The following is a 15,777-nucleotide window of genomic DNA, read 5'->3' on the forward strand; positions in this document are numbered from 1 at the left end:
AGTAGAAACCACTTAGCTGTCATTTATTCACAGATTCTGTTTGACACTTTCAGACTTAAAAAACCCCTGTCACTGAACAGTTGCAAATGCCACCATATTAGGCATGCAGTTTTCCTGTTTTGGGAAGCAGAATTTAGAAGTTAGTGGAGGAAAAAAAATGCCTAGTCATTCCACTAGCTTTGCATTTGAAAAACACATCTACACACAAACAAATTTTATCTCTATAGTCCAAGTATCTGTGGCTCAACGGTTTAAAATTTCTGTTTGGCAATAAGTTGGTAAAACACTAAGTGACCACTTACTACTGAAGGTGTTTTACACCTAGCTTTTGTTTATTACTAAGAAGCAGTTTTCCATGTAATCTTTTCAAAGGCAAAAGGTCAAGCAAAAATGACATATATTGTAAAACTGAAAGTAAAATGCACAGTACTGATGTGCTCCAAGTCCATGCATTTAAATTCCTTTGCATGATAATTTATGGTGATCATATCTTCAGACTGCACTATTAGCATACTCACCCCTAACAAGAAGTTCTGCCTCATCTGACACACTGTCTGCTGTGGTCTGTACCCTGCAGCCATATCTCCCAGCATGCATCAGAAGGATGTTCCTGATCATTAAATCTGCAGAGGATGCTTGCTGAAAGAGGGATGAAGTGCCAGTTTAAAATGTTGCAAATCTGCCTAGTTCAAGGTGGTTTAAGGGGAATTTTGTACATTCAGTCATAGGGCCCATTTTGTCCTTACAATTAGTATGACAACAATACAGAAATCAAACATGCCCTATTTTAAGAACACATGGAAGTTACGTTTTCGACAGTTGCTAATGAGAGTTTGAACATTTAATATTTCATATAATGATTTAGCAGCTATAATATTTAAGAAATATTTAAATATGCATAAACATTCATATATTTAAAAGTATAGGAAAAATAATCAGTGAGTCAAAATTATCACTTTGACATTCAGAGACAGGCCTATATTGTGGCAAGACAATAGTTTTGAAAGGAATAACAACTTATGGAAATTAATTATGAGAATATAGCAGTCAAAAGATTATCTTGTGCAGCTTTATGGAATGATTACTTTTTTAAAGTACATTGTAGGCAACAGAATGAGAGTGTTTAGTTGAAAGATTGCTGGTCCCAAAGCCATGTGTCTTTACTTAGCAAATATTTATTCCTCCCATAACTACCACCACCAGGGAGTAGGGTCAGCCTGAATTTCTGTTAATCAATGTAGCTTTGAAACACAAAGGACGTTCGAAACACTTCATTCTTGTTGGGAGCACTATGATTAGAGCACAGTTGAAGAACAACTGCAGTTAAGGAGATCAATAAGTACCGGGGGAATATCTTTTAGATGTATCAGTTCACGGGATTAGTGATGATCCTACATGTTAGAATGACGGGTACAGACTTTCATTTACTTAATCTTGGCTTTCATTTACTCTATCAGGAAAGACAGATTTTGTGTGTGTGTGTGTGTGTGTGTGTGTGTGTGAACATCCAAAGATCTGGAATTCACAACTTATAAGGTATTTTTTCGGATAACAACATAGCAAAACTCTAATACACTCTTCAGTTTTCATGTTGCAATCAAAAACAATTTGCCGGAATGAGCATAGATGCATATAGCTTGACATGATGTTTTCAAAGAACTCAACACTTCTCTTTAACAGTAGTTGAGCATATGAAAGGTTTATTGCAAGCCAAAGAGAAGCACTTCAGATTAGAGATATTTTATTTTTTGATGGAATAGGTGAATTACCTTAAAAAATATGGTGTATTTGTCCTTAGAAGGCAGTATCCCAGTAATTATTTAAGTTTAGTTGCTTGCCTTTATTTTGATACAGACCAATGGATTATATAAAAACCATAAAAGTGAGAATTTCCAGAAATTCTTTCCTTAGAATTCACTGAAAGTGTGTCAAGTCATTGGAAGTTTTTACTTTTCAAACTATGTGTATTTATTTAAATGAAATGCTTAATTGTATACTGTTTTAAACCACTTCTTTCTGGTATTTCATTTTTTTCGCTTTCTATTAGTCTTAAGATAAGAACTTCTAACAGTATTCAAGTTTTCTCTCATGAAATAATTGTTAAGACATAGTCTGATTTAGTCACTTGCAAGCGAATGCTTTATGGTGAGAATGCATTAAAATGTCATAACAATTATTTCAAAGAATGTGAATAATGTTTCTGAAAGACTGTGCTTGGTGTTTTTTGTTTTGTTGTCTTTTTATTTGCTTGTCTATTTTTCTTTTTTTTTTTTTTTTTTAGATTTTTTTTTTTTTTTTTTNTTATTTGACAGAGATAGAGACAGCCAGCCAGAGAGGGAACACAAGCAGGGGGAGTGGGAGAGGAAGAAGCAGGCTCATAGCATAGGAGCCTGATGTGGGGCTCGATCCCATAACGCCGGGATCACGCCCTGAGCCGAAGGCAGACGCTTAACCGCTGTGCCACCCAGGCGCCCCTGCTTGTCTATTTTTCTAATATCACAAACTGATTGGTGATTCAGAGTGGAAAACATAATGATTATAAGTCATTTTTCAGGGTCACATTTTTGAAAAATTATTTTATAAAATCACATTCTTGTGATTAAATAATTGTCTTATTTTCCAGAACTTTTCTTCCCAAATTATTGATTTCTTTTTGTCCTGGATTAAAGTCATCAAATCTTTGTCCTTTCTGTTGAATTATTGTAAAAGAAAAGCTTAATGAGTTTAAGATGAGTCTTCATTGAAAATCACATAAAGATTCAAGGAATTCAGGAGGCTAAGGTATGGATTATCTTTCCTATGCTGTCCTTCACTTGGTTCCTGCAATTAATAGTGTGCAATACTTTATTAACTGCTGAAGCTCCACCACTATCTATCAGGAATAAAAAGTCTATAGCTTATTGCATTTCTGTCAATGTCAAGACTGAGGAGTTGAAATTGTCTCATTTTGGACTCATCCCTTCTTTTTTGGATCATACCTATGCTATAGTTTTACAATTCTAAACAGGAAAGATTAAAAGTAAAATGAATGGATTGTGAACACCAAACCTAAATTACCCATTCAGTAGATTTACTGATCTTTCAAGAGAAGTAACAAGAAGAGTTCATGTGGGAACCCATTATACTTAATCTCAGTCCACAGTATGCAGTTCCTGAGAGAGAACCTCCACAATTTAGAGCACTTTTAATGAAATGATTACTTACAGCAGATGCTTGCTTTCTTAAGCTTAAACCTCACTTTCACATTTTCTCTCTTAGGAGTTACTCTCTCTTTTCTTGTTTAGTTTGACACTTACTTTATATCCTGTCTTTTCTTTGCTGCTTTTTCTGGCTTTATGAATAAATTATGTTACATGTTGCTTCAAATGAACTTCCTCACACCCACTACTTAACATAATGCTCCAAGCATTGTGCACCTAGCGTTGTGCATGCCACATAGCAGGAGCTATGAGGGAAATCAAGTGAAACAAAGTACATACATACATATATGAACTATTGGGAAATGCTTCAAAGGTGTAAAATATTCTTAAAGCATTTTTTTTCAGCAGGATTTAATAGAATGCTGTGCACATACTAAGTTCTCTGAGAATGTTTGGGGTAAGAATCATCTAAAAACTAGATAGCTTAAATTGAGTATTCTTGTAAATAGGACTCATGCTGAGTGACTCAGTCAGAAGCCTGCTGGGGATGGCAGTTTCTGTGCCCTCATTTAGGGTTTATTTAACTTTCTCAAGGGGTTCACATAGGGCATTTCCAGCATCCTTGGACCCTAACAGATATACAAACCATTCTCCTCTACAAAGCAAAAGTAACATAGCATATAAATTCTGTGAAATGTGATTTTAAAAATATTTTCTAACATAAAAAAAACTAGGTATCAGCTATGAGACATGGATTATTAGATATGATTAATGTTATTGACATAAACTCTTGAATACTTAAAAGATTTCCCTGGTACAGTATTTCTTTTTCCCAGAGGATGATTTGTTTCAAGTACCTTACCATGATAAGAAAATATTATACATATACATTATTTTTTTCTTTTTATAACTTTTTCTTCTTTAAACCTTTATATAAAAGGATTTACATTCATGATGGCATGGGTTTTGATATATTTTTAAAGAAAGCTGATATTAACTTGCATGCCTAAATAATTGGACACACTCTCTGATATAGACAAACTAATTGCTACTAGAAAAAAATACTAGACATAATATTATTTCACAAAACATTTATGTCTATAACTATGAAATAGTAAATGTATCCAACAATGCACTGAAGACTAAAAATTAGTAAAAATGGCTCTCATATCCCATTACTAGGACCTTGGTATTTAATTTCCAACACACATTCTAATAATGCACTTTTGAATACTAAGAAAAATGCAGAAACAGCTTTACTGGATGACATAAGTTAAAGAGGAACAAGTTGATAACTCTTTAATGAACCCAGATATCCAAGCTGGATCACTTAGTATTATAAGCACAAAGTCATAAATTCATGGGAACAGTCCACTAACTTGGTTAAAATGAAGATTAGACATTAGAAAGCAGCTCAAAGCAAGAATATACAGGACAAGTTGCAATTAAATTTAATATAACAAATTCAAAAATAAAAATGTTAAGTCATACCTATTTCCTCAATAACAAAATTGCATATATGAAGAACAATGAATGAATGACAAAATGCCATGTGCATTACATGAGTGTTCCTCCTTTCCCAAGTAGATACAAAAGACTAAAGAATGTGATATTTAACATTTCAGTCGACGTCAGACTTAGGTGGTATGTTTGTTCCTTAATTCTCGAAAAATGTCTCTGATCTGAACATATGTGCATTGATGTTCTTTTCCCTTGTGGTGAGGTAAATGGGCATTCCTTTACTTAAGATTAACATAAATGGTCAAGATAAAAGGGCTCTGCTATAGACTGTATGTGTATCCCACTCCCCCACACCAAATTCACATATTGAAATCTAATCCCCAATGTGATGGTATTTGGAGGTGAGGTGTTTGGGAGATATAGTATGAATGGGAGTAGTGCCTTTATAAAAGAGACCCCAGAGAGTTCTCTGACCCCTTCTATCATGTGAAGACACAGTGAGAAGATGGACATCTGTCGCCAGACACTGAATCTCTCAGTGCCTTGATTTTGGACTTCCTAGCCTCAAGAACTGTGAGAAAAATTTCTGTTGTGTAAAAGCCACCCATTCTGTGCTACTCTGTTATAGCAGCCCTGATAGACTAAGACAAGCTCTAAATGCCTACAGTGTCATTTTTATACTAATATAGTGCCTCTAAGTTAAAAAAAGGCATGAAATAGTCAAGGTCATATAGTTTATCAGTCTATACTTTCCTGAACTTACTCTTAACTCCTTCCTAACTGTTGCTAAAGTTTATCTTATATGCCTGTTAAGAATATCTGATATATTCTTTTATTGTTTATGCAATTATCACTAACTCATTCAACAGATATTTATTTCTATGGACTATGCTAAACTTTTGGTTATACATATATAGACTCTGCACTTGAATGTCTAGTTTAATTCAGGTTTGATGGAAAAAACATAAGAAGAGAGTGTGGAGTAACTTTTCTCATCTCTGCAGCTAGGTTTGGAATAAATGTGAATTAGATAAATGGGTGTGCTATCTGATAAGCACAATACTCAGGATCCAAAGAAAGATATTTTCTCTTTCTCTGTGCTTCATATAGTTGTAACAATCATCCTGGGAACATTGATATCTAAATTTAGGTTTCTAATAGTAGCTTTCATACCAGCTTCTTATATCTTCCATGTTATCCCTGTCTGTCTCTCACCCTTACTCATCTGACATGCCATTGTTAGATTCATCCTTCTTTAAAACTGGTTTTATTTACAATTACAAAATCTTCACTGGTTATGTTTGTTTACTGCCTACAAGGTGGCCCAACTTCTTAATGAGTATTTAAGGCTGAACTCAACCTACCTTGTCTCTCACTGTAATGGAAAATGTATTCTCCGCTCCTTTCCTCAAGTGGTTTCTCAGTGACCTGCCAAAGTCTCCAAATTCTGTCTCTTGTTTAAATCTTATTTTTTTAAGAAAGTAAACTCTAGGGGTGCCTGGGTGGCTCAATTGGTTGAGCATTTGGCTTGAGTCATGATCTCAGGGTCGTGAGATTGAGCCCCGCATGGGGCTCCGCACTGAGCAAGGAGTCTGCTTGGGATTCTCTCTCCCACCTCCCCTCGCTCATTCTCTCTTTCTCTCTCTCAAATAAATAAATAAACAAACAAATAAATAAATAAATAAATAAAATCTTCTAAAAAATAAAGTAAATTCTACCCCCATTAGGGGTCAAACTCACAATCCTGAGAACAAGAGTTGCATGCTCTTACCTTCTAAGCTACCCAGCTATCCTTATATCTTCTTTTCTATTCTATATTGACTTGGGGTTTTTCTCAATGCATGTTGGCATAAAAAACAGAAATAGAAGAGATTACATATTCTTAAGACTTGTTAAAAATACAGTGATGTAAAAAGATGTTAATAATCAAGATAGAAAATAAATGGTTTTTTTTAGAGCAAATTACACCATTGTCTAGTAATGGAATAATCTTAACTATCTTTCATTGAGCTTATGCTTCTTAAATTACCTCTCATTGACATTACATTCAGATGATAGAACTAGTCTGGAAAAATTTTGTGCATTCATGCATTAATATGTGCTTTGTAAACAACTAGCAATGGCATGACCACTAGGAAAGCTCCAGAATAATAAAACTTTATAATAGCTACATATTTTATTTTATGAGAACTCATGGCACATGTACCATTATAAAATCATTCATTCATTCACTTATCATTTGTTAGAGCATCTATTTTGTCTAAACAGGAAATTGCAAACACTTGGCACCTTTGAAATTATACCCTTCTTTACTCATGGCTTTGACTCAACCTACGCATTCTGCTCAACACAGAGCTTCAGTTGACTGGAGTTTTTACAAGAGATAAAACCTGACATATCTGAGCTGCACAGGCTGAAGATAAGAAATAAATTATACCTTTGAGAAACTCACAATGCAATGTGAACAGTAGACAACTAGCTATAATATAATGTGATATGTTAAAGTAGTAAATAGTATAAAAACATCACTGCAGGGTGTCTCAGTGGCTCAGTCCATTGAGCATCTGACTCTTGATTTTTGCTCAGGTCATGATCTCTGGGTCGTGGGATCAAGCCCCACATCAGGCTCCACACTCAGCACAGAGTCTGCTTGTCCCTCTCCCTCTGCTGTTCCCCCTGGTTTCTCTCTCTCTCTTGAATAAATAAATAAAATCTTTTTTAAAAATCGCTGCATAATATATTGATTTTAGAGTGGAAAGACAGTTAACAAATCATCGGTTAACCAATTCCTACACCAGTTGAGAAAACTGAGGACTAAAAGGTGTAGTTGACTTGCTCAAGGGCAAGTTAAGTAAGGAAATAGAAGAGACTTGGGCACCTGACGACTCTCATCAAGAGTATTTTTTTTCTACTATTCCACCTGTAAAACTAATCCTTATATCCTTATTCTGCTTAGACCTGTAGGTAATTTGATTCACCAGTATTAAAGCAAAATTTGGCAAGTGTGTCAAAATAAAATGGTTTCAATGTATAGTAACAATCATGAAACAATTAGAAATTAGTTTTCTAAATAAACCACAGAATTATTCTAAGAGCTCATTCTTTTATGATGGTCTTTCATCTGCCATATCTAGACATGAAATGCTATATCTCCCTTCAAAATATCAGAATCACCTTTCTGATAACACACATGACCCATCAACCTCGTTTGTTCCTAGAATTATTCACCTTTTCTGTGACTGTTAATTCGGCATCAAGAGAATCTTCTATATGTGACCCACAATGACTCAAAAAAAAAAGTCATTGGCAGTTTATAGTGACACATCTTTAGCTGAAGGAGAATTGACTAAACTTGACTTCCTAACCTAAGTACATGATTAGGTGGATCGATAGTTTACTGATACATCAATGTTTCTGTTCTCTTTTTTCTATTCTCATAATATTCTCAGTTTATCCTTTAAGGTCAACACTATTTTGTTGCACCATCATATACAGGTTTCCAGAATAAAACGTGTTTTATTCTGCTACTGATTTTACATTGCAGTGCAGTCAATATCTGCATGCAAGTCTAGTCCCATTCTAGCTATGGAAAAAGAGTGATCAGACAACTTTCTGTGGGATTTTTATTTCTTCCCTGAAATCAGCAAAGCCCAGGCATACAGAATATAGTAGCTCTCATCTCACTCATCAGGTAGGACTGGTATTGATCTGGTATTGTTATAAAGTCCTAAAGTGTTGGCCACATGGTAGACCACTCTGTGTTTCACTGATTTTCACACAGAACTTTAGGAATGAGTCTGGAATGAGGCCACTTTGTTTGCATGTCTTTGTTTTACTTGGGTCACTTAGATTCAAGCAATTTATCATCCTGGGTCTCTGACATGATTGGGGAGGCCAGGGAGGTTGATGCAGAGTCTGGAAGACTAAACCAGAAGAGATCTACCTGCTCTAATCTACTGCTCCTGTTTCTCTCTTTTCCCTGTCATTGGTTAATGACCCATTTGTTTATGATCTTAATTATTACTCCTTCTGGGGCATGGGTTCTATCACTGCCTTTTGATCCCCAACCACTCTTGACAGTCTAAAATCTGCCAGTAATTGGAATGGAGTTTTAATGCTCCATATATGAATTAAATTTAATATCTTGAGATTCCCTTCACTTCTGCCCTGCTAGTGTTTATCCTTTCCTATTAGTTATCCCTTTTCCTTTTCAACAAGACATTGTACTAAGAGGTATTTAAAATTTGCACCAAGTCAAAGGTGAGACCCACACTATTTTATTATGGCTAACCATAATACCATACTGTGGCAAATCTCTTACAATCTATTTTATACTACAGTGGTTACTACGCTTTGTGGTGACACTTTTTGCATGTAAGGTTGCTCAAACAACTTATTAGACCTAGGACTTAGCCTCTGTAACTTTACTGTGGTAGAATAAAAATGTTCACATCGAATTTTCTACTTGTTCTATTGAGAAGTAAAGTCTAATTTCCTAGTCCCTGAATCTGGACTGGTCTCAGTGGCTTTTTCATTAATAGAATATGGCAGAAATGATGTCTTGGAAGTTCTGTGGCTATATCATAAGAAGACTTGCAACTTCTTCCTAGGCCCCCTGGAACATTTTTTTCTTGGGGAAAGCCAGCTGTCATTTAAAAAGTCAGACTCTCCTGATGTCATCCCATAAAAAAGGCTAAGCTATTTATGTGGAAAGACTTCATGGAGAAAGAGAGAAGTCCAGAAATTCCAAGTTTTGACCATCCTAGCCCAGCCACCAGACTAGTGAGCAAAAAAAAATCATCTTGGGCATTCTAGCCCTGGCAGAATTGGGAATCCATATAACAGCCAGAATGGAGGCTTAAGGCACATAGCACTTACTGACCCATGAAGGCCATCTCCAGCCACTTGCCTACCCTAGCTGAAGGCTCAGCCATTGTGGAAAAGATTCAAGCCATCCTGGGGTTCAGGCCATCCTTGGTGTTAAATATCAGCAAATGCCTGATGTCCTGACCCACAAAATTGTAAGCAGCACAAAATAGTTGTCGTTTCGTAACACTAAGTTTTGGAGTGCCTTGTTGTACAGCAGTGAATAACCATAAAATAATTTGGTACCTGGAAGTGGGTGCTGCTTGCTGTAACTCAAGTCTAAACATGTGGCATTGGTTTTGGAGTTATTTTCAGAGGCCAAGAGGGCAGTATTAATGATAGCTGGAAGGATCTCAAGGAGACTATTGATAAAAACCTGAGAAACAGTGAGGAAACTATTATAGGATATTGAAGAAAAGATGAAGTTTCATGCAGTGCTGGAAAAGTTTGGCAATACAGTCACCTGAGATAATGTGAACAACACGTTTTTCACACTGAACAACCTTTGAATTTGCTTAAGGATATATTTTTAGGAAGAAAGTTAAAAGTACCAACAGGTTTCTTTCAGCTATATAAAACAGAGTATGAAAATAGAAAAATGAGATTAAAAGAAAGAATCACTCATTTCTGAAGCAGAATTCTGAGGAAATCTGAAGGAGCCAGAACTCTAGATTCAAAAACAAAACTACTTCTCATCTCCAGTCTCACCAAATGGTAAAGGACTAGCAAAGTAAGAAATGGCCTTGGCAAGCATCAGTCCAGGGTGCTAACAAGAATGTATGTTCTAGAGTAAAGATCACAAGTGTGTAGGTATAAGGCCTTTTGTTTATACCAGAATATTTTTCCACAGTGACCAGACCCCCAGTCCAAGACAGGGAAGAACCCAAAAAAATTTAATGGAGGTGGGGAAAACATTGAGGAGATTGCAATAGGAGGCTGGAACAAAGGTACCTGAGTTATGAACTGGCACAAAAATTAGCAAAAACCTTGCCTGTGGTAATGTGTAAGATACAAAAAGGTTCCTAATGAAATTATGGATTGAATTAAGGAGATTTATAGGGAAAATGAGTATTGGAAGTGTTGACTGACTGGCTTCTTTTAGTTATCTGTGACTTGAGCTAAAAAAAAAAAAAGAAAGGAAAAAAAAAAAAAAAGACCATCCTCAGGAGAAGTCAGAGGAAATATTTCCAACCCAGAAATTGCTGGGTTGAAAAATAAACTTACTTCTTGTTTCACCTACTTGAGCTATAAATGGACTGATAAAAAGAAAAGGCCTTTGTATCCACTGAGTAAACATCACCCTAAAGGCATTTTTAACTATATTTTGGTCTTGTGACTATCAACCATAATTGGAATTCATTCTTACAAGTAAAGATGATAAATAAAGATGATATTCAGTTCATTGCTATACCCAGTGTCTACACAGTGTCTGGCATATAAAAGCCTCTTCACATATATGGAAAAAATATGGTTTGTTATGGAATCATTGCTATGGAATGTATTGACAGTTTGAAAGAAAAAATGAGCAAGAATAGTGGAGAAACTTTTATACCTAAACTTTTTGCAAAAACATAATAAACCAAATGGAATAATTAATTTTATATAAGAATTTCTAAAGATGAAATTTCCAGTTAAATACATAGCTGTTTCAAGTTTTCCTTCCAAATTCAAGTTTTTCAGGTATTCACATTTTATTTGCAATATTAGTAAATATTTTAACAAGTACAATCTTCAACAAGTAGCTGTATTATTTCAACTATTGGCTTCATGAACAACTACTATTCTTTTCCTAGCTTAATTTGATAGTTACTAATGTTTAGGAACAAGTTTCTGACTGAAAAAGTACTACACTATAAAAGAGGTAATTTGGGTCACAGCATCCATTTATGCACTGTCTTTCACAGTAATGAAGATTCTCATCAAAAACAAAAATACTTAGAATTTAGGGAATTTAAAAACATCAGTGTCAGAAAAGGCTAACTATTCAAACTATTGCTTAGATTGTGAGCTACAACAGCAATCTTCCAATGAAGATTCAAACAGAAGAATATTTCCATTAAAAGAAAAGGTCAAATTGAATAAATATGTCAATCAAAATCCAACTATGAAAAGTTCAAGGTCAAGGACTCTCCATCAAATTCGACTGACATTTTGAATGCTAGTCAAGACATTTTATCGCAGAAAACTCATTTTTAATAACAAGGATTTGCAATTTTATGCATGAGAATTTACCAATTATTTAACACATAAAAATCAGAGTTAACTCAAAATCTTAAAAATCATCGCATTCTACCACTTATCACTCTTCTTTAACTATGTAATACAGCTTCTGATATTTCAAGGAATACTTACAAGACTTTTCAAAGCTGCACATTTTTGAATTGATAACAACACCAATAATCATATATACATATATATTTTGTCCTAAGATTTCACATTAGTAGGGCTTGAATTTTTCATTATATGTGGAATTTGTGTGTGTGTGTGTGTGTGTGTGTATGCTGGTTATAAAAAATAAGGCATGCTGATCTCATCTCCAGAAAAAAGGACATTAGTTCCATTTTCTAAGATTATTGTTGCCGTTAGGGGAAATCTTTACTTAGCTTTAGAGGAAACTTTTTTTTTTTTTTATCAAGGTACTACATATATAAATATATTCTAAGCCATAGGGAAGAATTCTGATTTGAGATTATTTTTCCGTTTTGGAACTCTTTCAGTATAGGTATTTGTCCAATTCTAAGAACATCAGGAGACTTTGAGATATCTCCCATTAATTGAGTAGGTATGCAATATTTAATAGAGAAATGTGATTTTTGAAGGTGTCAATGTTCCCTCCTGAACAAATGGTTAGTGCACATTAAAATTTTTAAACATGATTTCACTGTTATTGGACACCATATCTGGAGACCTTTTTGGATTTTAGTCTTTGAAAATCATAGAACTTTAAAATTAGGTAGAATATTAGGAGTCATTGATTCTAACTTTTTCACTTTGAAGACGAGGACTCGGAGAGGTGGCAATACTCATCCAGTGTAATACAGCTAAGTAGGGACAAAGCTGGGCCCACATCAAAAACTCTTGAAACCCTCTCCCAACCTGATTTAGCAACCTTTAACTATATAATGATTGCACTAAGTAGCATAATTTAATACTCTATCATTACTGTGAAAATTCTGTCAGCATCTATTTAAAATAAAAATAATTTATTCTTGAACCCTGCAATCCATTCCTGGAAATCTATGCCATAGAAAGGAAATCGTTAATACACATAGATGCAGAGGTTTAGAGATGTTTTCTGTATCATTCTTCATAAATGTCTCAAAACAGAAAACAAAGTTAATATTTATTAATAAGGAAATGGCTAAATAAATTGAGATATACTCATACCATGGACTATAATATACCCATTGAAAAGAATGATTTAGAGATATATCAAGTAATATGAAGAATTTTCAGCATTTTTGAATAAGAGTAATGAGACACATAACAAGTATTTAAAATATGTTTCAATTTAAAAAATAAAGAAAAATATTCCTTTACATATATAATTTGTCTAGGATTATAGTAGGACAGAGGAAAATATAAAAAGTATAATATTAGGATATTTACAAGCTTAACTAGGTATGCCTTCTTGAGGCATCTGTTAACAGACTCTTCATATTTTCTTTTGCTAAATGTCAGACTGGTCTAGCACTATGGTTGTATGTTAGCATCTATAGCTGTGTTATGTTTGTCTTCATGTGATATATTGCTCTCCATATATTCTTTTAAAGCATCTTTGCAAAGGTCATATTTTAGTTAATTTTGGGGAACCTGCTTCAATGTTGTCTTGTTATTATCTGCTCTCCATGCTGCTCAATCCAGCATAATTGTGTAAATGCTGGCAACTGCATTAAAACCTCAAAAGCATATTACCTTACTTTTAACATTAAGAAATAATGGGTGGGGGGGCACCTGGGTGGCTCAGTCGGTTAAGCAGCTGTCTTGGGCTCAGGTCATGATCTCAAGGGTCCTGGGATAGAATCCCATATTGGGCTCCTTGCTCAGCGGGGAGTCTGCTTCTCCCTCTCCCTCTGCCCCTCCTCCTGTTGTGTGCTCTCTGTCTCAAATAAATAAATAAAATCCTAAAAAAAAAAAAAAGAACTACTGGTGGGTAGCATAGATGACATAGTAAATGTAAAACTTATGATGCTAGGTGAGAGCTCAATGGCTGGTTAAGAACTTCTAGACACATGGAAGATGACACTTTATAACTGTTTTTCAGATCTTCAGATTTGACTAGAGCTTAATGTCACTAGGTGTTCCAAGCTGATGGAGTTAATCTTTATTTTTGACTTGGTCAAGAACATTGTACTATGTGTCAACGACCTAGAAATATTCAGTTATATTTTTTTAAATTTATTTTGGCTGCAAATGGGATTTTTATGCAGACCCATACACAACCTATTTTTGAATGATCTTCTGCTATATTAAGCCACACAGTTGAATTTATTTTTCAAGTCCTTTTGATTTCATATATTGAGATTATAATCATTACTAAATAAGAAACTCCTGAAGGACTTTGATGGTATTCATGATATTCTTTAGTGTTACCAGCTAAAAATCAACCTCATGGAAAGTTAATTTTCTGCCATTATGTTCACAGAAGGAACTTTTACCTTTGAGTAGAACTTCAACAAAATCACCTAATATGCACGATATTAATTATATTATTTGTCAGGGTTTGTATGTCTTAATATACCTTAGTCATCTTTGTTTTTTATCTTCAAATATATTTTGGAAGTTCCATATTGATATATTTCATATGAAACAGAATTATTGAATGTATAACTTGAAAATTATATGAAGTTGAACTAGTTAATTTTTTCACCTTTACTATTTTCCTTGGATTAGTCTACTGTTATCATAGCTTTATAGGATAAGCTCATCATTAAGTCTATATTGGGAGCAGTTTTATAAATATTTCCATTCTCTTCAACAGTTTAAGCTGTAGCAAAATCAGTGATAACAAAAATTATGATACCAACCATTCATTAATGAGAAACAACTGGAAATGTTGGCTAAAACAGCCTATGAATTTATTTTGGGTTTGGGATATTCAGTATGTTCCTCTTCTTAGATATATTTGTAATCTTTTCAGCATATATTAATAATATATATGCTTTTGTTCTTATCAAAATATAACTAAAGCACAAAAGTCACTACAACCAATTTTTGGAAGAGACATTTATCATGGATTATTTTAGGATAGATAAGGTAGCAAATATTATAATTATCTTCAGAACATGCATTTTTCTGAAATACCAATTAATTCCTTTTTAATTAAGCAACTACTATTTCCTCTGTTAATTTCTTTTTTTTAACTGTTGCCAATTTTCTAACAGGTATAGTGTTCAAATTTCCTAATTTTTAAAAAAAGAGTACATAAGCTATATAAAGTAGAAAAATGACTTTATATAGCCAAATCAAGCACTTTGACTGGCTTACTTAATTCAACAAAAAAGAATCGAATCAATTCAGATAGGGACTACATAGAGCAGTTGATATAGTTTGTGTTGGTAGTGACAGCATATGTTACCTTAGTGTTGTGCAAATGATCGTTTCCTAATGCTCATTTTCCCCCTACATAATACCACATATATAATCTAGCTTTTAGTTTCATCTTAAAAAGGATACTGTAGTTGAAGTTAAGGATCATTTAGCCCCGATAAGTGTTTAGACTGTGTGGTAGACTGTTGTAGTAATGGCCCCAAAGTTTTTCATGCCTTCTTGGATCCACACCCCTAGGCAACCCCCTCCCATACTCACTCATGAAGTGATTTGCATTAGTCAATGAGACATCAGCAAACATGGAACGAACAGATGCTTGCAATGTGCATGTGCACTGGAGATTGCTTTTTTGAACTATAACAACCATGTGGCATAACCTGGGCTGGCCTGCTATAGGGTGGGAGACCACTTTAGAGCAGAGACGTAATATCCTAGCTGTCTTCCCCCCAGACAACTCCTAGTTGACCTGATAGCTGACTGCAGATGCATATATAAGCCCTCATGAGAAGAGCAAAAAAACAACTAAGCCAACACAAATTACCAAACCAAAAAACTGGGTCATAAATTTTGTGAAATTCTTTTTGCAGCCAAAGCTAATAAAACAGAAATTAGAACTGTAATTGAATGAGACTTTTGTGGATCCTGGGAAGGGGGTTGCAAGTTGAAAAATGTAAAAAAATCATGGCCAGAGGACTGATGGTGGTAGATTGCAAAAATGCCTGCAATACTTGGCAGTTCTTCCCAGCAGGACTTTGCTTCC

The 15,777-nt window shown here is 34.5% G+C and overlaps 1 protein-coding gene across 1 annotated transcript in view; it reads right to left on the reverse strand.

Moving 5' to 3' along the window:
* CNTN5 (contactin 5) overlaps positions 1-15,777 on the reverse strand; it is a 1,363,322-nt gene that overhangs the window by 129,483 nt on the left and 1,218,062 nt on the right. The window contains exon 16 of the mRNA XM_034666129.1: positions 519-639. Within this exon, the coding sequence (XP_034522020.1) occupies positions 519-639 (121 nt within the window). The remainder of the gene's footprint in view (positions 1-518; positions 640-15,777) is intronic.

The sequence above is a fragment of the Ailuropoda melanoleuca genome, chromosome 8, assembly GCF_002007445.2.
Source record: "Ailuropoda melanoleuca isolate Jingjing chromosome 8, ASM200744v2, whole genome shotgun sequence".
NCBI classification, from domain to species: Eukaryota; Metazoa; Chordata; class Mammalia; order Carnivora; family Ursidae; genus Ailuropoda; species Ailuropoda melanoleuca.